At 48.5% G+C, this 24526-nt stretch overlaps 7 protein-coding genes; 5 read left to right on the top strand and 2 right to left on the bottom strand.

The window, feature by feature from the left end:
• Positions 1–351: 351 nt before the first annotated feature.
• On the top strand, positions 352–1763 carry FFUJ_08259 (probable prenyl transferase; the record flags this gene model as incomplete). XM_023581060.1 has 2 exons in its annotated part: positions 352–1521; positions 1602–1763. The coding sequence occupies 2 exons, from the start codon at positions 352–354 to the stop codon at positions 1761–1763; spliced, it is 1332 nt and encodes a 443-aa protein (XP_023433727.1).
• Positions 1764–3155: 1392 nt separating this feature from the next.
• On the top strand, positions 3156–4795 carry FFUJ_08260 (related to allantoinase; the record flags this gene model as incomplete). XM_023581059.1 has 2 exons in its annotated part: positions 3156–3683; positions 3731–4795. 2 exons carry the CDS (start codon positions 3156–3158, stop codon positions 4793–4795), a joined length of 1593 nt encoding a protein of 530 aa, XP_023433726.1.
• A 1499-nt stretch (positions 4796–6294) lies between these two features.
• Positions 6295–10305, top strand: FFUJ_08261 (related to A.gambiae ATP-binding-cassette protein; the record flags this gene model as incomplete). XM_023581058.1 has 2 exons in its annotated part: positions 6295–8019; positions 8065–10305. The coding sequence occupies 2 exons, from the start codon at positions 6295–6297 to the stop codon at positions 10303–10305; spliced, it is 3966 nt and encodes a 1321-aa protein (XP_023433725.1).
• Positions 10306–10808: 503 nt separating this feature from the next.
• On the top strand, positions 10809–12135 carry FFUJ_08262 (related to methyltransferase; the record flags this gene model as incomplete). XM_023581057.1 has 8 exons in its annotated part: positions 10809–10853; positions 10904–10930; positions 10987–11077; positions 11129–11170; positions 11221–11375; positions 11430–11467; positions 11525–11662; positions 11712–12135. The coding sequence occupies 8 exons, from the start codon at positions 10809–10811 to the stop codon at positions 12133–12135; spliced, it is 960 nt and encodes a 319-aa protein (XP_023433724.1).
• A 597-nt stretch (positions 12136–12732) lies between these two features.
• Positions 12733–13461, bottom strand: FFUJ_08263 (uncharacterized protein; the record flags this gene model as incomplete). Its single annotated transcript, XM_023581056.1, has 1 exon — positions 12733–13461. One exon carries the CDS (start codon positions 13459–13461, stop codon positions 12733–12735), a length of 729 nt encoding a protein of 242 aa, XP_023433723.1.
• A 338-nt stretch (positions 13462–13799) lies between these two features.
• FFUJ_08264 (uncharacterized protein) lies at positions 13800–14087 on the bottom strand (the record flags this gene model as incomplete). The annotated part of the gene is made up of 1 exon (XM_023581055.1): positions 13800–14087. The coding sequence occupies one exon, from the start codon at positions 14085–14087 to the stop codon at positions 13800–13802; it is 288 nt and encodes a 95-aa protein (XP_023433722.1).
• A 2209-nt stretch (positions 14088–16296) lies between these two features.
• FFUJ_08265 (uncharacterized protein) lies at positions 16297–17611 on the top strand (the record flags this gene model as incomplete). XM_023581054.1 is given in 3 exon segments in its annotated part: positions 16297–16493; positions 16507–16880; positions 16929–17611. 3 exon segments carry the CDS (start codon positions 16297–16299, stop codon positions 17609–17611), a joined length of 1254 nt encoding a protein of 417 aa, XP_023433989.1.
• Between the last annotated feature and the right edge of the window lie 6915 nt (positions 17612–24526).

Here is a 24526-nt window from a genome sequence, read left to right as displayed (position 1 = left end):
CTGACGCTTAGCTCAACGGCCCCATACCTAATCCGTCCAATCACATTCCGTCTCTGTACGGCCTGTTATCGGCTGCTCGCCGAACGGACCCGCAATCCCCCCGGCTTAGCAGAACACAGCTAGAGCTGGAAAAGTTTAGAGAATCGGATCAATCGAGAATCCAGCAGCCATCGATCAAAATTTCCCTCGCCATTGACGATCTCGAAAACTACCAACCCGCCTACGAACGTCCCAGACAAACCGATATAATTAAACGAATGCCGTTATAACACTCGATTCTTTCACTTCGGGAATTAACCATAAAGCTCCGCTACGATGCTCCGTCCGGGGGCCTCGGTGGTGCGCGGCACTATGAACAGACAGGCCATGTGGACGAGGACAAGCACTGCTGCTCCGGCTTGCGCTCTGTGCAGACAATTGACCGTCAGTCGGTCTCCCTCGAGGATACACAGCGCTTCGTTGCATATTAGTCCTCGAAGGGACTCGGCCTGGGGTGCGGCTGTTCAAGTCGCTTCCAATGTTGTAAGCAATGTCGTTAAGAAGGCTTCCAAGGATGCAATGCATGTCGATCCTCTGCGGACTGTTGCCAAAGAGATGAAGTTCCTCACGGGCAATATTCGAAAGCTCCTCGGTTCTGGTCATCCTTCGCTTGATCGTGCTGCCAAATATTATACCCAAGCTGAGGGCAAGCATGTCAGGCCATTGATCGTTCTCCTCATGAGCAGAGCTACATATCTCTGCCCAAAAACTCCTCCTACGGCTCCTATAGTTACTCACCGTGGCGTCGACACTGCGATATCACCAGCTCAGATCCTCGCCGATGTGAACCCTTCTGCTCAGCCTCTATCATCTCTCGAACAAGAAGTCCCCGATGCAAACTCCGATATTCTTCCCAGCCAGCGACGACTTGCCGAGATCACTGAGCTCATCCACACGGCTTCTCTTCTTCACGACGACGTCATCGACCACTCTATCTCTCGACGTGGTTCGCCCTCGGCAAATTTGGAGTTTGGCAACAAGATGGCTGTTCTGGCGGGTGATTTCTTGCTAGGCAGGGCGTCTGTTGCGCTCGCCCGCCTTCGAAACCCAGAGGTTGTCGAGCTGCTGGCCACTGTTATCGCTAACCTCGTGGAGGGCGAGTTCATGCAGCTTAAGAACACAGAGCGGGACGAGAGGAATCCCAAGTGGTCGGAGGAGACCGTCACATACTACCTTCAAAAGACGTACCTCAAGACCGCATCGCTTATCTCAAAGTCTTGCCGAGCTGCCGCTTTGCTGGGTAACACGGATGCTGTGACAGTCGACGCCGCTTACTCGTATGGACGAAACCTGGGACTGGCCTTCCAGTTGGTAGACGACCTTTTGGACTATACACAGAGCGGATCGGATCTGGGTAAGCCTGCGGGGGCAGATTTGGAGCTGGGACTCGCGACGGCACCACTGCTATTTGCCTGGAAACAGATGCCGGAACTCGGAGCTCTCGTTGGCCGCAAGTTTGCCCAGGAGGGTGACGTACAAAGGGTAAGTTGGGCTGCATTCAGTCTTTGTCCCCGCCGACAAATCACATCTGTTGGAGATAATCCATGCTAACAGCGGTACAGGCACGTGAGTTGGTTCTCCAGAGCGACGGTATTGAGCAGACGAGAGCTCTCGCGCAAGAATACGTGGATAAAGCTATTGCATCAATTGCGGAATTCCCCGAGAGCGAGGCTAAGGACGGATTGATTGAGATGGCGCATAAGTCGCTCAAGCGACAGAAGTAACGGACATACCTACATCAACGGAGGTGGAAAGACGATGAAAAAGGCGGGATATACGCCGTGTACGAATATCATATCACATCACATCGCATCACATTTATTTTTTTCATGACGGAGGACGAGAGAGAAAAAAAGCAACATTTTGGTCAAAAAGTCATGGGAGGGATTTTGGTCAGCTGAGGCTTGACGGTGTACTGTACGATTGTGCTTTAGACTCCCTTTGTTACTACAGAACGAGAACGTCTAGACGGGGACAGGAAAATGATGCATGTATGATTATTACCTGTTTCTTACTTATTTACTGTACTTGAACGTTGTCATAAGAGGGCGTGGGAGCTTGGCAGGGGGGAGTTAAAAGATGACGCTTTAGACTTTTGGTAACCTCGGGTATTGAGGGAGAATATGTGTGTATGCTGAACTTGGTGTTTTGATCGAGTAATACCCATGCAATACTCGCTGTGATGATGGCGTGTTGCCGAATTAGGTGATCGAGTAATCCTCAGTTGGACCTTTTCCGCGGGGCCAGCACCACGACACGAGGATGGGCTTTTTGATCGAGTAATGAAAACGTGTTCTGCAGTCATTCGGCCCTCAACACGAGAACACCTGCTGACTGATTGTTTCTCGTAGGCCCCGAATAGCCTCAGTCCACCGAGGAAAGGGATAGAAAAGACGAAAACTAGCGAATTCATCCGAAGCCGCACTGCCTATCCCAAGATGGCATTACTCGATGGTTACTCGATTCAATCACCATCGGCGTAGAGGTTCAGTGTCTGATTGGCCAGGCGGACGTCGGCAGTGTCCGATGGACCCTGAAATTCTCGATTTTTCGAGGCTTCGATAAGCTAAGCTTTTCTGTAAGTGGGACCTTGGTTTGTTGAAAGCCGGAACTGGGATCAGGAACGGGAAAACATGAGGTTTTGATCGAATAATGAATTCGATATTTTCCCCGAGCCGAGAAATCTCGATAAGAGCGAGGCCATTCCCAGATTCCGGGGGTGGCTTTTTTTCTTCCCTTTCTTCTTCTTCTGTGTAAAGAGAACCAATTGTCTCGTCCTCTTTGATAAGGAAATTCTCCGACCACTCGATCTTAGCCTGTGCTTGCTCTTATCTTGGTCCTCATCTGACGTTTGTTCTTATCTCTGAAGCCAGGACAACCCCACCAATCCCGTGCTCAGCCCCTCCATCAAGTGTAGAGATAAGAGGGATAAGAGAACAAGTAAAGGCCTCGGCGAGAAGCACGAGGACGAAAAGGGATAGAAACTAGGATTCCCCGGATTTTTTGATAAGCTGTAGCTTTATCTTTTTTGTTTGAGATTGAGTTTCATTCTCTTTCTTTTTTTCTTCTCTTTATTCTTCCCCTGTTTGGTATATCAACCATTGTGTCTGCCCATCATGACAACTTCAAACGCTGAGCAGTACCCTGAGGGTCCTCTCTCTGTCCTTGTCTCCTCTCGAGTCGTCGTCACTCTCCCCGATGACTCACTTGCTGTCACTCCTGCTTCCATTGTCGTCAGCCCCGTCACCGGAAAGATCATCTCTGTCATCCCCGAAGTCCTCCCCTCAACAAGCTTCCCTGCTGGTACTGAGTATATCGACCATACCCCCAAGCTTCTCCTGCCCGGTCTCGTCGACGCTCATGTTCACTTGAACGAGCCTGGTCGTACCGAGTGGGAGGGCTTCTGGACTGGTACCCGTGCTGCTGCTAGCGGTGGTGTCACTACTGTTGTTGACATGCCGCTGAATGCTATTCCTCCTACTACCACCCTTCATGGGTTTGAGGAGAAGTTGAGCGCCAGTCAAGGGCAGTGCTGGGTTGATGTTGGTTTCTATGGTGGTGTTATTCCGGGTAATGCTGCTGAGCTGAGGCCCCTGGTTGAAGCTGGTGTTCGAGGATTTAAGGGATTCTTGATCGAGTCTGGTGTAAGTTTCTTGTTTTTTCAAGTCGAACCGCAAGCTGACATCCATAGGTTCCTGAGTTCCCTGCTGTATCATCCAAGGATATTGCCCTCGCCATGGAAACTCTCAAGGACAGCCCTACCACTCTCATGTTCCATGCCGAAATGATCCCTCCCATTACTCAATCTGTCGGTGATGACGTTCAGACCTCAGAAGCTCCCCTGGCTCCCAGTGGTGAACTCACCGCATACAAGACGTTCCTCGAATCTCGACCCCCTGCCTTCGAAACATACGCCATCGAGGAGATTCTCAGCCAAGCACACATAGCCCCTTCGCTGCACCTACACATCGTTCACCTGTCCGCCACCCAATGCATTCCTCTTCTCAAGGCAGCTCGCAAGGCAGGCATCAACATCACAGCCGAGACCTGCTTCCATTACCTCGGTCTCACAGCTGAGGAGATTGAGAAGGGCGACACTCGACACAAGTGCTGTCCTCCTATCCGAGAGGGCAAGAACCGCGATGGTCTCTGGGAAGAGCTCGTCGCTGAGGACTCGTGCATCAAGACTGTTGTGTCGGATCACTCACCCTGCACACCTCAACTTAAGCTCCTCCCTCAACATCTCGACGCCGACCGACCCAACATCCCCCACAATGACTCCGGCATCGACGTAACACACTCCGAAGCCCAGAAGGCCGTGAACGCCGACAAGGAGCGTGGTGATTTCTTCGCAGCCTGGGGCGGCATCTCATCCGTCGGTCTTGGTCTCCCCATTCTTTACACCGCCGCCAAGAAGCGCAGCGACTTCTCCAAGACACCCAGCATCACCGACATTGTTCGTCTCTGCTGCCAAGCCACAGCCGCCCAAGTCGGCCTGTCGCATCGCAAGGGCGCTATCAGAGTCGGTATGGATGCAGATATCTGTGTCTTTGACGATGCAGACGAGTGGACATTTTCACAGGGCGATATGCGATGGAAGAACCGCTGCTCACCGTGGGAGGGCCATCAATTCACGGGTCGCGTGAAGGAGACTTGGCTGCGTGGAAACAAGGTTTTTGAGCTTGGAGCGGCGAATTCTGGATTTGTGGTTGGCAAGCCTCTGGGGGAGAGCATCACAGAGAAGCGAACATTTTGAAAATGATTGATGATGAAATAGCATTAAGGCGTTCTTGGATGGGCGGATAGAACTGTATCTATGTATTGGGTTTTGTGTTTTTCTTATTGAATAGCATGAGTAATGAGATTGGAGATTGAGGAGATTGTGGCGTCATTGGGATTGTGTTTGATGTGCATGTGAGCTTTTGATGCGTCTTGAGTGTAGCACGAAGAAAGATGATTTGGAGAAATTGTGGGGTTGACGATGCATTCTGTGATTTGGTGTGAGGCATTTGGAGGTTCTACTCCGATCAACTAAAGGCAATCAATTAATTGTTCTATTCTTTTGTTCAGTCTAACGTTAGTCAGTTGGCGGAATGAGAACAATCAAGACCTCGATCTAGATGAGCAATATTTACAGAGTACAAATTTGACAAATTGAGCAGCTCCTTAACTGTCTCTCTTGGCTTCATCCCCTCGTCCAATCTCACGATCTCGAGTCATTCCCCAAGGCAATTCCATTCCAAACATCATTCGCATTATCCAATTCAAGACTCTTATTAGCTACCCCGTATAACATTCTTAAATGGCTAAAGATTACCGCATCATCATGCTATACGAAATAAACCTTGCCTCGCGAAAATCGTTAAAGAGCTCGCTTAAGTCGCATCGAATATTTTAAATAAAAAAAAACCTCGGCTTAGGCGAAAGAAAAGGTTGCATCGTTTAGCAGCCGAAGTGGACGCCAAGCGCTAGACATGTTCTCTTTGGGACATGTTAGCGAAAATTCTTTTTTGCATGGATCATGGGAGTGATAAGCGAGGTGTAAGTGGTAGTGATCATGAAGGTTAGAGTCTACAGTGAGATTGAGTTTCTGAGGGGTTCATTCATCAGGGACTACTGCTTACTATGTATCACTGAAGGAGTCTTACGGAGTACAGTATTATCCTCTACGACAGTGAAATATAGAAGCATGTGAATTGACCTCCCTCTTTAATCCAATCCTTGCCCGGAACTGACCAGCTCCGAAATGTCAACCCTCTCCACGTCAGCAACAATGCACCCTCCACCGCCCCAATTCCACAAATCACGCGCTTCTGCTCTCCCCTTCTCGATCAATTCTCTCGGCCTAGACCCTTGCCCCCGCAACCTCGCTTCCATTCCCCGATCTCCACTGTCCACACCCATCAAAAGACCTCACCCGGCTCTAGAACAAACCCAGCGAATCAGGCCCTCTTCTCGGGTATTAGCCTTGGAAGCTCGTCTATACAGTCTTGACCATGAATTGCCTCTTTGGGAAGAGGACCGTTGGGTCTTATGCGGTGGGATCTCTCGTCGAGTGGTCATTGTCAGATTTCGCTTCTTGTTCCTCTTTTTGAAGGCTCATTTACTGGGCGTCATAGAATTGACCAGCCTGAATATTCTGGATAATAGGAACGAGCTTACGGATACAACTGCTCTTTATGCCATAATGTCCCGGGCCTGGACAAATAGATAATATTCCGTCATCGATCGTGCTTACGACAAAGAAACGCAGTCATGTCGCATCATGGCCCCGACGTTGAGAAGATGGACAGAACCAGTTCCCCGGATCTTTCGATAGATCCTGGCATTCACCATCTTTCCGGAGGCCATCTTTCTCTTGACGATGTTCAAGCTGTTCATGTTCAGCTTCACAACTTGGCTGTGTCCGTTGACACTGCACCGTCATGGCTTGCGCCCTCGACATATGGAGATTTATTCTCCTCAAAGTTCAGCACCGCCCCAAAAATGAAGCCGTTACTCAACGCCGTAAACGCCGATCTTCAGCCAGGAACCTTAACAGCTATCATTGGAGGTAGTGGCTCGGGAAAGACGACACTGCTCAACACAGTCGCTGAAAGGGTACTGAGCTCGAGATTAAGTCAAGAGGGAGTTGTGACTTTCAATGGAAAAGTTGGCGTTCATAATGTTCGAGCTGCGTATGTTATGCAGCAGGATATTCTGCTACCGACACTCACTGTCAGGGAAACGTTGCGATACTCAGCTGATCTACGCCTACCGCCATCGACAACCGCTGAAGAACGCCACAGAGTTGTTGAAGAGGTCATTCTCGAACTTGGGCTGAAAGAATGCGCTGATACACGGATTGGTAACTCACAGCATCACGGATGTTCAGGCGGTGAGAAGCGACGAACAAGTATTGGTGTTCAACTACTCGCCAACCCATCAGTCCTCTTCCTCGACGAGCCTACGACCGGTCTTGATGCGACAAGTGCATACCAACTTGTACGAACACTCAAGACACTTGCGCAGAAGGGGCGCACGATCATAACGACGATTCATCAGCCGCGATCTGAAATCTGGGATCTTTTCGACAATCTTATTGTTCTCACGAAAGGTAGCCCTGTGTTCTCGGGTGCTATCAAAGACGCTGTTCCTTGGTTCGCAGATCTAGGTTTCCAACTTCCGCCTTTTGTCAATCCTGCCGAGTTCATCATTGATATCGCGGCTGTTGATAATCGCACTCCTGAGTTGGAGCAAGAGACGTCTGCGAAGGTGGAGAGGTTGAAGGGTGCTTGGAATGAAGAAACGCAGAAGAGACATCGTCCGCTTGATACTGTTGATGTTGGCGATGGGAAGAAGAAGGATAAGAAGGCGGAGGAGCATGCAGGTTTTGTGCGACAACTCACAGTTCTTACAGATCGAACCCTCAAAGTTACATACCGTGATCCCCTCGGTATGGCAGCTACTCTCACCGAAGCTATCTTCATGGGTCTTGTGTGCGGATACCTATTCTTTGATCTCGGCCGTGATCAAGCCGGCATTCGCTCTCGACAGGGTGGACTATACACTGCAGCCGGTCTACAAGGCTACCTCATCCTCATCTTCGAAGTCTACCGCATGACATTCGACATTCCCACCTTCGACCGCGAGAACTCTGAAGGATGTGTCGATGCCCTCCCCTTCGTGCTCTCACGACGAATCGCACGTATGGTAACAGAAGATGTCGCTGCGCCGTTTCTCTTCTCGGTCATCTTTTATTTCATGGCTGGGTTTGATCGCGATGTCGAAAAGTTCTTTACGTTCTTCGCGATCACGTTGTTGAATCAGTACATTGCTGTTACGTGTGCCATGACGTGTGTTGCGACGGTTAGACACTTTGCTGGAGCGAGTGTGATCGCAAATCTTGTTTTCACACTGCAGAGTATGGCTTGTGGAATGTTCATCAATGTGAACAGTCTTCCTGTCTATGTTCGGTGGCTCAAATGGCTTACTTACACGGTATGTTTCCTCGCTCACTCACAGATCTAATAATGACATGTGTAGTTCTACGTGTTCAGCGCATACTGCGGAAACGAGTTCGAGGGGAGTTTCTACGATTGTCCCTTCGGCGACGAATCCGACCCACGATGTAAACAGTACACGGGCTCATACGTGATGGCGTCTCTCGGCTTCCCTAAAGACTGGACTGCCAAACCTATCCTCGTATGCCTCGCCTTTGTCGTATTCTTCGTGGTACTATCAGTCATCGGACTTCATATTCTCAAAGTCGAAATGACGATTGCTCGCGCTCGTGTCTCAGATACCGATCTTTCTGCTGGAAAGGAGAAAATGACTGCACGATCTGTCGCCGACGTTCGAGCTATTGATTTGGAACTCAACCAATTCTCACTCGCTTTGGATAAGAGAACACAACTGGGAAAGAAACTACCGACAAAGACGATTCTTAACCCTGTGAATGCGACGTTCAACGCCGGAGTTCTGAATGTGATCATGGGTCCTTCAGGCAGTGGAAAGACGTCGCTTCTCAACTCGATGGCTCTAAGACTACGAAACTCAGTGGGAACGAAATATCGACCAGCTGGGAAACTCACCTTCAACGGCGCTGTTCCCTCAGATTCAGTTATCCGATCTGTTTGCTCTTATGTCTGTCAAGACGACGATGCGCTGCTGCCGTCGCTTACAGTTCGTGAGACACTCCGCTTCGCAGCTGGTCTTCGACTGCCATCATTTATGAGCAAGGAGGAGAAGAATCGTCGGGCAGAAGACGTGTTGTTGAAGATGGGCTTGAAGGATTGTGCTGATAACCTCATTGGCGGCGAACTCGTAAAGGGTATTTCTGGAGGAGAGAAACGCCGTGTTTCTATCGCAGTACAAGTCCTCACTGATCCTCGTATTCTTCTTCTGGACGAACCGACTTCTGGATTGGATGCTTTCACCGCGAATTCTATCATGGAAGTTCTCCAAGGTCTCGCCAACGAAGGTCGAACTCTCATTCTCACCATCCATCAAGCTCGCTCCGATCTTTTCAGGGAGTTCGGAAACGTACTACTTTTGGCAAGAGGTGGTTCGCAGGTTTATTCTGGTCCTGGAAATGATATGCTTGGATATCTAGCTCGCCATGGATATGAGTGTCCGACACACACCAACCCAGCTGACTTTGCACTCGACATGATCACTATCGATCTTCAACAGGAAGGCAGAGAATTGGAGTCTCGAAAGAGAGTGCAGAAGCTGATCGACCATTGGAAAGAAGAGAATTCCTCTCCAAACGAGAAGGTAGTTGGTCCTCGAGATGAAGTCACCAAAGATACCCCTGAACAACACAACACTCAGAACACAACACATCGCCGCTCCTTCAACAAAGCCAACCTCTCAACCCCCGCTGAACTCGGCGCCCTCATCCGCAAACGCGCCCCGATAACAACATCCCTCCCCCTCCTCCTCCACCGCGCCACCATAAACACCTACCGCCAACCCGAGCTCATCGTCGCCCGCCTCATGCAAGTCATCGGCCTCGCGCTTGTCCTCGCCCTGTTCTTCGCCCCCTTCGACAACGACTACTACTCCGTTCAGAACAGAATGGGCTTCGTGCAGGAGATTGGTGCCTTTTACTTTGTCGGCATGTTGCAGAACACGGCGATCTATCCGAATGAGCGCGATGTGTTTTACAGGGAGGATGATGATGGGGTTTATAGCGTGCATGCGTTTCTGGCGGCGTATACGATTCTGGAGGTGCCGTTTGAGATTATCAGTTGTATGATCTTTGGTGTGCTGGGGGTTATTGCTGTTGACCTCCCGCGGACTGCGACGCTGTACTTTGTTTCGGTGTTTGCCTGTTTTGGAATCGTGTCATGCGGTGAATCGCTCGGTATCATGTTCAACACACTCTTCGGCCATACTGGGTTCGCCGTCAACATCATGGGGGTGTTCCTCGCGCTGGCTAACACAATGGCTGGTATTCTCTCCATCGACATGCCAGAGCTCTTCAAAGCGTTCAACTACCTCTCCCCCATTCGGTACGGCACACGAGCTGTAGCACCGTACTCGTTGAGGGATATTAAGTTTACGTGTAATGATGAGCAGAGATTGCAGAATGGAAAGTGTCCGATTGAGACAGGGCAGCAGGTGCTAGAGTTGTATAATTTTGATGTTGATCCTGTTGTCAATGTGGCATGTTTGGCGGCTTGTGTAGTGGTGTACAGGTTACTGGCCTGGGGGTTGTTGAAGATTGCTAGGACGCATTGGAAGGGGAGGAAGAAGAGTGACGAGAGTGTGAAGGGATAGAGAGGATGACTAGTGTTTGAGGACTCTGGATCAGGAGTCGAAATAAGGGAAAAGCTCATGAAAGTTGATCTCAACTGATGATTAGTTGTCCCGAAATTACGAAGAAATATACCCAAGACGTTATAACTAAGGATCGATAAATCGCTGTTCACCCAGCAGTGCCTCATTTTCCATCATCATAAACACCAACAAGCACCAACTATCTCCGAAATCTTCGACTATTTACTATACACTCGGAGCACAGAGAATCACAAAGATGTGTCCCTTTTTTAAGAATTGTCTCTGTCCCAACAACACGTGATATTTTCTGATGCAGAGGCGGGGAATATGCTGTTGTGTTGGTTGTGTTCATTACAACGGTTTAAGTTCAACCAACATGCATTTGCATATAGCACTCACCAATCACAGTCACCGCCAAGCATGCATGTTCTCAATAAGAATCAGTCCATGTCTGAGATACTTTAATACCTCAACAGAAGCAATTCATTCATGCCAAGATCAAAATGGCTGAGACGAACGAACAACCTGTTGTGGTGCCGGATGAGCAGGTCAGTCAGTACATTGAGCTTTAGGGGTATATCTGACCATGCTGGTATAGGAGGACAATGAGTCCACGCTGGGTGAGGTATGTTAGCCATTCTATCCACGGTATGTCTCAGTTGCTAACATGCGTGGCTTTAGGACTCTGCATCTACTACAGCGAGTGTTTCTGAATCAATCTTCAATTACCGCTGTGAAAACGGCAGAACTTATCATGCCTATAAAGACGGCAGTAAGTTGAGCTGTCTCCAACATCCCCAGAGACTTCTAACTCCGCCTCTAGAGTATGTCTTGCCGAATGATGAGAGGGAGAATGAAAGATTAGGTATGACCTGGATCTCCGAATATCTATTGCTTGGCTAATACGTATGTCAGATCTTCAACATAATCTGTTCCTTCTCACCTTTGGCGATAAGCTTGGTCTCGCACCGCCTTGTTTCCCAGACACAAAAGTGAATCATGTCTTGGACCTGGGAACTGGGACCGGAATTTGGGCCATGGACTTTGCAGATGAACATCCGGAAGCAGAGGTACGTTCAGTTCGGACCTACCTTTCCATCGATTTGGAGAAACTGACGATCTAGGTCATCGGCGTCGACCTCTCACCGATTCAACCAAGCTTGTGAGTTTGTATCCGTGCCAGTGCTCATATATAGGCGTACTAACAGCTGTTGTCTAGCATCCCACCTAACGTGACCTTTGAGATTGACGATATTGAAGACGAGTGGACCTACTCAAAGCCATTTGACTACATCCACAGCCGTTTCATGACATCTTGCATAAGCGACTGGAAGAAATACCTCACCCAATGCTTCCAGTACACTCCCTTTCTCACCCCAACAACATCCCATCTAACCAAATCTCAGGAACTTGAGCCCCAACGGCTATCTCGAGCTCCAAGAAGCAGATCTCACCATCAAATCCGATGACGACACCGTGAAGCCTGATAACGCACTCCTCAAGTGTCTCAAGCTTCTCCAAGAGGCATCAGAGCGGTTCGGCCGTCCGTATGTAGATATCCCAGCGCTAGTAGACGTCATGACGGAGATTGGGTTTGTGGATGTCAAGATCGAGAGATTCAGGTGGCCGAGCAATTCGTGGCCGAAGGATAAGAAGTACAAGGAGCTGGGGACTTGGTGCTATGAGAACTTTTCGAGTGGGCTTGAGGCTATCACCATGGCGGCGCTGACGAGGGGTCATGGGTGGAGTGTGGAGGATACTACGGTGTTTCTGATGGATGTGAGGAAGACTATGGGGGACAGGAAGATCCATGCCTACTGGCCGATGTGAGTTGAACCCTCTGGGCATGTTTTTACATTTCAGGACTAACCGAAGTTTAGTTACTCTATTTACGGGAGGAAGCCGTAATGCAATATTACGACGAGGGAGCGTTGGTGTTGTGGTACCTGAAAACGTGAGGCTATGCCGAATGATGGTGCCAGGCAACGTTAACTCGTCTTTCTTTTTGGCCGACGCTGGCCGCCCATTTTGTGATGCCATTACATTCTTATCAGACAGTTCTTTTTGTGTGACATCGCACACGGCGTTGAAATAGACTTGGTACCTCATGCAGATCATGCAACCAAACCCTCTAACGTTAACGTTAGTACAGGGGTCCTAGCGTCACGACATCCGATCAACATCTTGGCGTAACCAAGACTAAGCTGAACCTATAACATCACTATTCAAGATTCATGGCGCGCATCATGGGAGAAATTCAGACGTCTCAATTGATCTGCGTAGCTAGTAACTAAGCCAGCGACATGAACCATAAACTCCAATGCTCAAAGATGAGTACCTAACGTTCCAGCAGCAGAGAACAACAGTAACAGAAACAATAACCAGCACTACCCTGTCCCAAATCTTCTTTTCTAGTATCAGGCCAGATCAGCTCTTGCAGAACCAGAGACAGACAACAGGCTTCTCCCCCTTGTTTCCAGTCCTGGAAGAGTCCCAACCAACCTCATCCATGGTCTTTCCGATCTCATCCTTGTCATCACCAGTGAATGAGTATCCCTTGTACCACTTGCCATTTCCTCCACTGTAGAGCTCGAAGCAGATGTTCTTCTTCGCCGAGGGATTGGTGCACCCAAATCCCTTCAGAAGATCGCCTAGTTTAGTCGATGTCGGAACGTGCGAGGCGATAAAGGGAATCTGGGCGTTCGCCTGCAGCTGCCACGGGGGAGTATCGCTCTTGAATACATGAACCTTGGTGTGATTCGCCGGGAAGAAGTAGTTGTACCCGGGCTCACAACCAACACCACCAGAAGAGTTGGTCATCTGCGCAGCAGGCATCTTCGGATCGATCTGAGGAATGGGCTGCGCCTGGCGAGGAAGAATGTTACCAGTCCCGTTGGGCTGGTGCGCATACGTCTGCTGGGTCTGAAACCCAGCGATCGGTCCCTGGGGAGGGAATCCGTAAACGGGCTGGCCATATGCAGCTGTGCCGGGATACATATAGCCATACGCGGGGGGAGCTAGACCAAAGTTATACCCGGGACCACCAAGATAAGGAACGTACGGCTGACCCTGCGATGGGATCGGTGCACCAATGGGTGAGTAGTTTGGTCGTGAGCCTGTAGCGTCACGACCATTGATGGGGTTCCAACCAGACATGGTGGTTGATAGTGGTTGGGGAGGGGAGGGGAGTCAGAGAGGTTGCCAGGTATGAACCCAGCGACGAACGTTCGGATCGAAGGATGCTTGCCAGAAGCCAGGGACTTGACCTTGGGTAGTTGGATCCCAAGTCGGTGGAATAGCGTATGGAGGAGATTGATTCCAATATGGAAAGACTTGGTAGGCTGGAGGTGCTTGATAGTTCAAAGCTTGGTTGTGATGAAAAGATTGTTCTTGGAAGGAAGAGAAGATATCTGAGGAGAGTCAGAATTATGGAAGCCACAGGGCCTTATATAGATCATTCCGCTCTTGAATGTCTGTAGCAAATCTTCAAGGGATCAGTGTTTACCTGGAGAAGCTGCCTCCTCGGTGTAACTCTCTGCCACAGACTCAGTATCACTAGACTCGTCTTCAGAGTCCGAATCGATGTCAAGTCGGCCAGCAAAGATCTCAGCGCTCCAGAGGACGTTATCTTGCCTGTCGTAGAATGCCCCAACAATGATCCACGCCCAGAAAGGTGATTCTCGTGATGCTTCAAGATGTTGGGTGATTATCAGTTTGGAAGCGGGATATGGCAGCGGGACGTCCTCAATAGTCCTACAGTGAACCCGGCTTGAGTTGGACATAAGGACGAGTCTGAAAAACGAACTGAGGAGAATGATGGACGGCTGGTTGACAGGAACAAGTTCGAGAGACGATGGAGGGGTTTATTTATGCTGTCGAGGGACAGAGATCTGGGCATGATCAAATACAACTCTTGGCGATGAATCAGGTCCAAAGCAGAGGCAGTGTATGCAAGGTGTCGAGTTGTTCGTGATTATATCTTCACAGAGTCAGAAGAGTCTTGAGCTGAAAGTGATTCACCAGTCATTACGTCCAGCTGGCCATCATTGTGAGGCACGGGTGCTTCTTGATATGTCTGGGTGAAAAGACGTAAGGAAGCTGCTAGAGTCCGTATGCTGCGGAACGCCAAGCACGTTAACAGGTCCAACCCAGGTGCTGAAAGTGCCATGTCGATCCAGACGAGTTCCATGCACGATAATTGCGCCTCTGGGAGGACAATTGGTGGGTTGATTGTATATTAATCGTCCAGTGAGCCGTTAAACTCGGTATGAGACGAGCAACCAGAGCTTCACAATAATGCACATTGTCTGCGTGGCGTGCGCCACACATGAACCTGCCACACAAACTTGGCTGATGCCTGTTACACAATGACTTGACTCGGTCGGTGTTGATTGTCAGCCTGACAATGGTATTGAATGTTTGGTTGGCCGAGACAACTGTGATTGTTGTATTTGTGCGTGTGATTAGCGGGACATGGTGTGAATGAATGTGGAACACCACTTGCATCGGGCGACAGTTGATGGTAAACGTATCCGATGAAAGGCAGCTGACGGGCAAAATGGGAAAGTTAGTAAACTTGGCAAAAGATGATAAAAAGCGGATGATGAGTGCAGCGGGGATATTTGGCCCCGGAATTGCCTCCCATTTTGCCAAAGCTCCCGAGTCGTTTGACTTCTTCGGGCTCCTCAATACCATTCGGTGTCTTTGTGTCACCCGAAATAGAGGAGGCGGGCAACGCTTGTGTTACCGCTGTGAAGCAAAAGATGTGAGAAAACTTGACCTGTCACGCCAAAAGCTGTGTGTTGATACATGTTGGTGTTGGTATCTGGTAATGGTAGGGTCAAAGTGGTGTCGAGATAGCGAGGTTTGATTAGTATCGCAAATGAAGTTTACGTCCACAGAAGCACATAGACATTGTTATCCTCAATGGCCAAGATCTCGAAGGCTTGAGGTCTGTTTTCTTGTTACATCAATCAACTTCGCAACAGGAGTAACGGTATGTTGGCTTTGCAACTCCCTGTGAATAATAGGCAACATGGTGTTTCCAGAGTTATTGCGAATTTTGATGATCCATGTCCTTGATAGTCTGGAGACCTCGCTAGGTGCGTATTCTGATGGTGCAACAGGAAAGCTGCCGCAACCGTAGGGAGGTTCAAATATGGAGAAGGAATCGGATTCAAAGAACTCAATACAGGCTCATAGGAGTGGATTATTATTCGGTCTTTGGATAATATCAGTGGCGAGGAACCATTGATGAAGACGATGATAGTGGCATATTCCTCGGTACCGAAGCGCGTGCGCAGGTGTCCGTCAGATCTCTGTAGGCCCACAGATCGTGCGTGTACACTGCTCTGCTGCGGGCGTTGAACAAATGCAAAATTGTGACAGTTTAAAAGAAAATGAGTTAGAACAGAAGAGTTGGGTGGCTTTCTAGATGGGAAACAACTATAGTTTGGAATTCCCCATCATCTGCTTGCTACTCCTGTCCTCGGTACCAGCTCCCCTCATTCTGAGAGTTGCCTTCCCAGTCTAGTGCAACATCTGCCGGTGCCAAGCAGACGGCGATGAGCCACTGGTATAGTGAGGCTTTGCGCGTTACACAAAGCTCGGGCTTGTACTCTCAGTGGCTCCCCACTCCACTGCTATGTTATTCTTAACCTTGCCTCAACATCGCAACTCTCCTCTCTTCTCTGCCTCACACAACCATCTCTTACATCACGGCACTTAGTTCTTGCATTTTACTTTCTTTCTTCCCCTTGCATGGTCTTGACGTTGTTCTTTTGCTGCATAAGAGTGAATTGCCCTTATACATCAGACGACTCTGAGTAATCTGAACCATATTTTGCCAACCTCACTTTCTCACGGAGCCGCACTGCCTTCTATTGGGGCATAAGAACTGTGGCGTTGTCTACAATAGACCTCATCTCTCAGATAGGCCGAGTTCCCAGTCCTCACTAAACAGAGTCCGTCATATCTCAGCAACCAGCCACGATGCCGATCCCCGAAAGCGACGAGGAGATCATGGCTAGCTGGTCCCCTCAAGAATGGGGATTTCATGCCTGGGAGGAAAGGAATAGCGAAAAGATTCTCGAGACCCAAAGCCGGGACGCTGGATGGGATGCCCATAGCAAGCTCATCAAACACGCATGGCCAGACCCTGACGACCGCAGAAAATACCTGGAACGGACGTATTTTCGTCAGAAACAAGTATATTATGAACACTGAAGACTATATTGAGATGATCTCTCAAGCCGACTTTCTAGATATGGACAAAGTCGATAGGCTTTCTCTCAATATCTCTATCTATCCGAAGCCTTTTGTTGCCATTGGCGAGACAAACTTTGGACATGTATTCGGCAGTTATACTTTCACGCCCATGACCGACTCCCTTGAGCCAAAGTACCCTGACTCTGATTCCGATGTCTTGGGAAACATGATACTCGCCTTGAACATTCCTCTTCCGCAGTCCCCTCCTTTGTCTCCTGGATCTTTTGTTCACTTATCCGACACCGACAGTGATTCAAACTCGTCTGTGAGCACGGAACTTTCACACTCGTTTCCGAGCTCCACTGCCAGTCAGCCTCAGTCTCCTGTCTGTGCAGAGAGCTGTGACATCACCTGAGATAACACGCCTGACTCTGCTGCGTCCATTGTCGATCTCCAAACACTGTCAGGCGTACGCTTGGACTTCAGCAATAGCCCCTCGTCTTTCAACGCTATCCATAGAAAAGGAGGCCACCTCATGGCCACAATCCCCTCTGCAACGGGAGATATGCACGCAAATACATTCGACTCTTGTCCTCAGGATTTCGTCTTCGCTCAGTTAGGATTGCTCTGGACCTTTACTGGGGACTGGAAGAAAGCTCTTCACAGAAATCCCAATGACGACAAACGGGGACGATGGAACCCGACCGGCTTTGCAGTGGTGGTGCGACTCAACCCCAAAGGCGAGCTTGGTAAAGTCTATGCGCTCCGCCATCCCGACGTGGTACCTCAACTAGAGAGGATTGAGGATGACCTTATCGAAAGCCGAAAGCCGAAGGCGAACAAAAAGACAGCCCACAAGCGAGGATTATATATCCTCAAGCACTACAAGCCTGGGCATCCCCACCCGAAGAGTGATTCTTCTTTCTCTATTGCCAAGATTGCCAATAGCATCCTGGAGCTAGGATCCTATAAGCGCCAGTTTGATTTTGAGGTTCTCCTGTCTAACGAGCCCCAGATCGTCAATGCAAAGATGTGGGTTCATGGACTGGATGGACCTGCGCTTATGCCTGTATGTGAGCCGGATGAGATTGATATCTGAGGTGGAAGGGGTTGGTGGACAAAGAATTCATGGCTGGAGGATGTTGGAAAATGTCTGGATTCGGCTGTTGAGGGTTTTTACCACGAGTGTAAAGCTAGATGCTGTAGTATTGTATTTACGTCCTGCGTATGATGTAGGACAGTCACCCCGGGGATAGAGACTTAAATAAAGTGGTTAGCAAGTCTACTGCTCAAAGGTGAGGCTACTCGCAGATCAAGAGGTCAGAGTACCGAAACTCAGCAAGTAGATGGCCAATTACCATCAGGGGGAGGTCTCTCCGCTGGGATTGGCCTCCGAGAGGATATCCAGGAGCAAGGGCATAAGATTCTTCCAGGAGATTGAAGGTTTGGAGAACATACTTCTCAAAAAGGAGAGAATAACTCAACTTTGGCGACAGCTTCAGGACACCCAGGGAGTAAAAAGGGAAAGGCCTCACGGTCAAACATGGCACAAGCGTATTTTCAGAGGTACAGCAAGCCATTAGTATGGGAGTCTCTACCTAGCCAAGATAGGATCACGCAAAAAGTCGAAAACCACTTCATATTCTAGGGCAGATCATCTAATGTCACCTGCTCAAACCTACGTATCTGCAGGTCTTGAAGAGGGCTCCCCAGGAGGGACGGTATCCGCAACTTGGGACTCTTCTCCATTAAGCCTTTCCATAACGCAATAATGGGAAGCTACTATCTCAGCACAAGAATGCGCATTGTGTATGCGTTTCCAAGTTTTAAACTCCTTGCTTTCTTCAACAATATTCTTCTCGAGTTCTTCGGCGGTCATGCCTTCATCATATCCAAGGGATATTTTACATCCATAGCAACATGGCACGGATATGATCATCTTCTTGTCCTTGAAAGCACATCCAACATGATTACCAACTGCTCGTAGAGGGTTTAGCAGTTCTTTCAAGGCTGGGAGCGCCGAAATTATGTTAGGGATTGCAGTGCCCTCGAGGGTGAACTTGGAGACGGCCTCTCGAACAACACGTGTCTCCAGGCCAGCCTCATGAGCCTCGTTATCTAACTTCTGGAGATTCTGGTAAAACTCTCGCCAAGCTGCAATATTTGCTGCACCTGTGTAGTTATTTCGTGCCGCTGTACGGATTGCGTTGAACTCCGGTCAGGAATCTAGGCGTCCCTTGAAAATAAAGGTGAAATCAAGGCTACGTTGGTCGATCAATGCTTGCAGGGCAAAGTTAAAGGGATGGATTGATAACATCTCCCTGTTTTCATTCACTCCCTAATTGCTTGTTCGTTTGTCTGTCTTTTGTTGACCTGTTTGTTGTTTACTAACTTGTATGCTATTTGTCTGGACGCTTTCCTCTTGATCAGCCGCATGTGATGTCACTGATAGGAGGGAATGGTAGCTGATGAGGCTCATTGACAGCGTACATGTAGTTACACTCCGTGTGTGGGACACGTTGAAGCCAAAAGTAGCCGCTACCTTGATTTTCATCCTAGAGGCAGATATAAAAACCTTGAGCAACTTTCGTCTACGGTTCAGGGCACAAATCATCATTTTTATCAATTGCCAGTACGATGAAAGGCCATAATTTACCATAAATCGAGGTTTCTTTAGCATACAGGAACCGCTGACCTAGATCTATATAGGTGGCGCCATATTGATACTTCTGAAGAATGGCGGCGGTGATGGTCAGCTAATGTTTGGAGAATGGATCAAGGTAGGGGATGGATGGGTAGAAGATGTTGTCGGTAGTTACCGACGCGTGAGGCTTGTTTCGGTCGGGAATAGCAGACTTATGATTCGCAAGGGCTACTCTATTCTAAATCCATCCCAAGTTGTCTAGATCTCTACTCATGATAGTCTCAAATTAGATGCTCTTCCTGATTTGGTTCATGGGAATATCGCCGACAGTAGACGGTGGTCATATTCACACTGCAAGGACTATAGAACAGCAGAACAAAGAGTCACAAACATGGAAGAGATGATATGGCATGAAGGGAGATTTCCGAGTGCTTCCCAGTTTGCTGATGCTAGTAAGCGAGTTTGACCTCTTCAGCCTCCGCGTTGCCGGATGTTGGGGAAGTAAGCATGTTGCTTATTGTTTGTTGATAGTCGCAAAGACAATTGGCCTTTGATTCCAATTGCAAAAGTTATCTTCCAACAAAGCGGGCCCATTTCCTGGAGAGGCAAGTTTCCCAATACCTTTTGCTCCAAAACCGTAACAAAGGCTTTGTCCATTCCATTCTCCCTGATAGCACGAAGGTACCAAGGTTTGATGACTTGCAACATTGAAGACAATGCAGCCTGCTTGCAATACAAACCGTCCAAACAAACCTTCTCATGTTTTGCATAAAGCAGGCTGTATTGTTGACAAGAATTGCTAGCAACGGAGCCACTTCAAACATTGTGATGAAGCTTGGCTGTGTGTGAATGGAAAGAATTTATGAAGAAGGGTGAGTAAGCAGGTCCCAACTTCCACTATAAATTGCAGTCTTCTTCCTCCCAACCTCTTTTACTTCTTCTGTCAACTTTCACTTCTACTATAACTATATATACGCTCTCTCATGGGCCTACACATTCACAGCCACGGAAGTCATACGGGGGTTTCTTGGACACCGTATTGCTCTGTTAAAGACCCTCAACCAAGGAGGTTTGGTGCACACGGAGACCACTCTTCTGTCCCTTGATGCCAACCCTGCAGCTCTGAGGGCGTTCGAGAATTACCTCGGCCTACCTACCCTTCTATGTGCTCCCGGGTCCCAGCAAGTCCAGTGGCTGCTGCTATGGTTACCCAACCCTCCATCACCCACATGGAGCCCATGACCGAAGGTCGAAGCGACGACTAAAATAATTATCGACAGCACAAGATTCGAACACTTTGATGAGCCATGGTCATGTTCCGACTCAGTCACTTGAAAGAAAACATGCCAGCTACTCTCCTAAGCATATCAATCCCTATCACCATCTAACCACTTGGATGGTAGAAACTTCAGCAACATCTCCACAACGTTGGCAACTATGTTGAATGGCCTTCATTGGTATTCTCAACATGATAAACAATCGGATATGTTACGGTCGATGTGGCAAGGCAGAACACATACATTTTCTGCTGACATTGAGGGCAGTCGCTATTTCTGTATAGAAAGTCTCAACTGCGAGGCAGTTATAGCATCTTATTTCCTACAATCCCTTTAACCTTGGCTTCTCGCTCTCCTTACATACTCCAAAAGCCTATCAGCCTTTGATCGAATCCGTTGGCTTCAGTTACAAGCCACGGTTGCCTTCTGTCACAACACTTATCAACCCAACTGGTTGCTTGACCACCAGAGTATTGCTTCCACGACATATATAGGAGCCTTTCAAAGAGGATCAATATATACCTACATATATATATAAATATTATCAGATGATAACACCGCCATCGCAGATATATTTATATATTATATAAGCGAAAGATTTCCAAGTCAACAATAAGATTTCCAAGTCAACTCACTGTGAACAACTGGCGTAAGGGCGTACGTAACTTGAACGTTGCGAAGAAAAACAAGGTAGCCAATGTCTGCACCCAGGCCAAGGAATCGGGGAGGGATGGGTCATCTACGGATCAACCCGATGCTGCTGATGACGAGGAGCCTGATGACGAGGAGCCTGATGACGAGGAGTCATCGCTCTTCCGTGGCAACCCGGAGAAGCGGAAGCATGTGAAGCAGCTTGAAGCCTTTAGCGAGACTCTTGCAAAATTCACTACCATATCTGAACTATTTGTCAACTGACTGGTTCCACAAATTGTCCGGCTCGGGATCAGACTCTAAGAACTCGATCACGTTTCAGCTTTCAGCCGCCAAGGTCAGCGGCAGATGGACTGCCTTTACCTTCGATGAGGACGGCGGAGACAACGAAGACGGTAACGGTAATGGCACCAACAAGGAAGACGTCGCCAACCCTCCCGGCCTTGAGTTTGCTCTCGGAGGCATCACAGTCCCTGCCACTCTTTTGACAGAACAAGCTGACCAATGCTGCCCCTTCAACACTCGTGGTCTGGGAGCAACTCATGATTCCTCTTGGCAACACTGGGGACCTGATTGGCCTTGGTTTATATACAAAATCGACGTTCTTCGGGCTGTGCGATGTCATCACGGATGCAAAGACTCAATCTGTTGGGTTCGATGCTCGCAACTCGACTCCCAACAAGAAACACACACGTGGGCATGACCGAGCAAGAGTACTGGAATCACTCCAAAGGACGACTCGATCAATTTGGCAGAGTCTCCCAGCCTTGGGCCTCCCCGTCACTGAAGACGCGTGCGAAGAGCACCCTGTGCCTCTGTGCTCTCTATCCCATCCTCCAAATAACCTGACTTGAGAGAATTCCGTTTCTTCGATCCGTATGCTAGAAGCATCAAGTAAGAAATCTTAGCTTGTCGCTTTGGTGACTTCTTGAGTCGCATGGAGCTCCGGGGGATGCATTTGAGCATACAGGACTGTCCTCTAGTATATACGTAGACCGGTTCAAGCCCAGCGGCTGCTGTTATGCTTGCAAAGCCACTGTTCGCTACATCGAAGCGATGACAGCCAAAGTACCAAGTTATTATATCATTGACACAACCAAATCTACAAAGTTCGACCACCGTGTTGAGGCTTGGTCCTGTGCCGAGGTCTTATCGTCACGGTACTGTGAGAATGCAGAAGCGCGCGAAATCAAGCAGAAGAAATTTGGTGTTCTTTACCTTTGTGGCCTTGAGGCTGAAGACTCTTTTGACCCCTCAACCCCATCACAGAGCACAAGAAATCCGATGCTCGCTGCAATGAACTCCGGCAATTCTCTGTGTACCAAGGTCGTCGGTCTGCAGCCTCCCGTGACTTCGAGCGAGACTTCATTCCCATGTGTCAAGGGAATGACAGGGGTGGGCCATCAGGCACCGCCAGGGGATGAACTACTTGGCAGCAGCTTTTCACATTCAATATAGTCACTATAAGAGTTCAAAGACCTTCCGGAAGTCACGCTAGATGATGTTGAGTCAAAAATCGAGCCAACAGCCCTAGTCTCTTTCAGAGGACTGCCACCTTCGCAGCATGAAGGAGGCCGGCGAGATCTGGGCCTTCATCTCAGGATCTCTCTGCAAGACAAAGGACAATATCTAAGCTTACTGGAAGATACTCCGAAGTCAGTTATATGCTAAAGATACTATTAAAGATACTGGTATTGATACTGATAATACCACTAAGGAGGGGTCTATTGATAATATTACTGAGTTTAAAGTCAGATCACATCGATAGGCCCATATACCCTACGCAACACCACCCACAGCCCAATGCCCCCCTGGTGGTAGGGGAAAGATTGTGTAGCGTATAGTTGCATCCAGTCTCTATATCACATGCACGGAAGGCACCAGACCTTACCCAATCAGACTGAAATCATCAGTCTCAGTCTTTGACACTGGAGTAACCTCTTGGTATACTGCTCTTGCCCTCGAGTCTTGACAGACCACCAATTTTAACAAGTCTACTCTAAGCTTATCATAACTCTTTAAATTTTATCCTTACAACGATCTAAAATTATTGTTTCTATATTGTCAAAGGATCGGTGATATAATCCCTGTTGGAAGTGGAGGCCCCTTATGGTTATGTGTGTGTTGACGTATATTGGTGTTAGTATCTGGTTATGGGTATTTTGGTACCTGTTGGTGTTGGTGTTGGTGTTGATATCTGGTAATGATACAGTGGGAGTTCATGAGTATAGATACCCTTCAATATACTTACACACACATCTCGATCTAAAAGTGCTAAGTTCATTTATAATCCTGGCTAGGGGTTTATCAGTAGAAGAGACAGCGATACCCTAAGGTATCTATGAATAAAAGAGTAGTCCACAAGCCGAAGTCTAGTCCCTGGGCCATGCCTTGTCAGAAGGTCTCAAAATAAAAGTGGCAAAGACTATCCTAAATGTATACTAAATTTATCGCTAAATTGCACTGAGTTGTATAAGTCTTTTTGTTACTTGAGATTGAGGTCCTGAGTTTTCTTGCTGGGGAGGCCTTGTTGTCAATGTCGCACTAAGCTCGGGAGCTAATAGCGTCAAGCGGGATAACTTCGAACCGGGCTGATCCTTCAAAGGATTATGCTTAAAAGATGGAAATTCGTTTACAGATTACGACGACCCCATATGGGGTAAAGGTAATGGTGAGATAGGTCTTGGCTAATACTACGTTTATGAAACCGTAAATTGTTGATCATCGGCTTGGGAGCGTTGTTTTCGGGGCCGAGACCAATGAGGGATGTTTGATGTACGAGTAATGGGAGTTGGGGGTTGTGGATAGCATCCACTGAGAACTGCACATGACTACGGTAGATGTGCTGATAGACAAAGCACTCCACTGCCGTCTTATGCGCCATGAAACGTGCTCACCGTCGAAGTGTGCATTGATGAAGCTTTTATTGGTGCAGTCATGTCTACATGCACGCATCACCAGCTTCAACTTCAAAGAGGCTATTTACTACAGCATACTCAAACAATCTGATGATATATCCAGTCCAAATAACCGTTATCATGCCTAAAATGCCTTCGCACTCGCATTCCTTCAACATCAAGCCGTCATTAAACTGACGTACTAACCATCCAACCTCGAAAGGCCTTCCCAAAAACAACTTAGACAGCTCGAAAGCGTTCCCCTAAACGGTTTAGCGTTACAGGGGTATCATCCTAGCTTTCGAGACTCAATTTACTGGATCTGATAGCGCTCGGGGGTTCTGATTGGTCGAGAGTTCGGATTCGCTTGTCGCAGGGCTGAGGCGCTTGGCGTGGTGATGGATTTGGATAGTCATTCGAGGGTGGTAGCTATTACACGCGGTGTTGAGACAATTTGAGTTGATTTGACTACTCAAGGTCCCACTGACGTGCAGGGTCAAATGGATGAGGTGAGATGTATAAAGTAAAACAATCCTCCGACTCTA

This window comes from Fusarium fujikuroi, chromosome FFUJ_chr07 (assembly GCF_900079805.1).
Source record: "Fusarium fujikuroi IMI 58289 draft genome, chromosome FFUJ_chr07".
Lineage (NCBI taxonomy): Eukaryota > Fungi > Ascomycota > Sordariomycetes > Hypocreales > Nectriaceae > Fusarium > Fusarium fujikuroi.
Note: the sequence above shows the minus strand (reverse complement) of the source record. Positions and strands in the feature narration are given on the sequence as shown.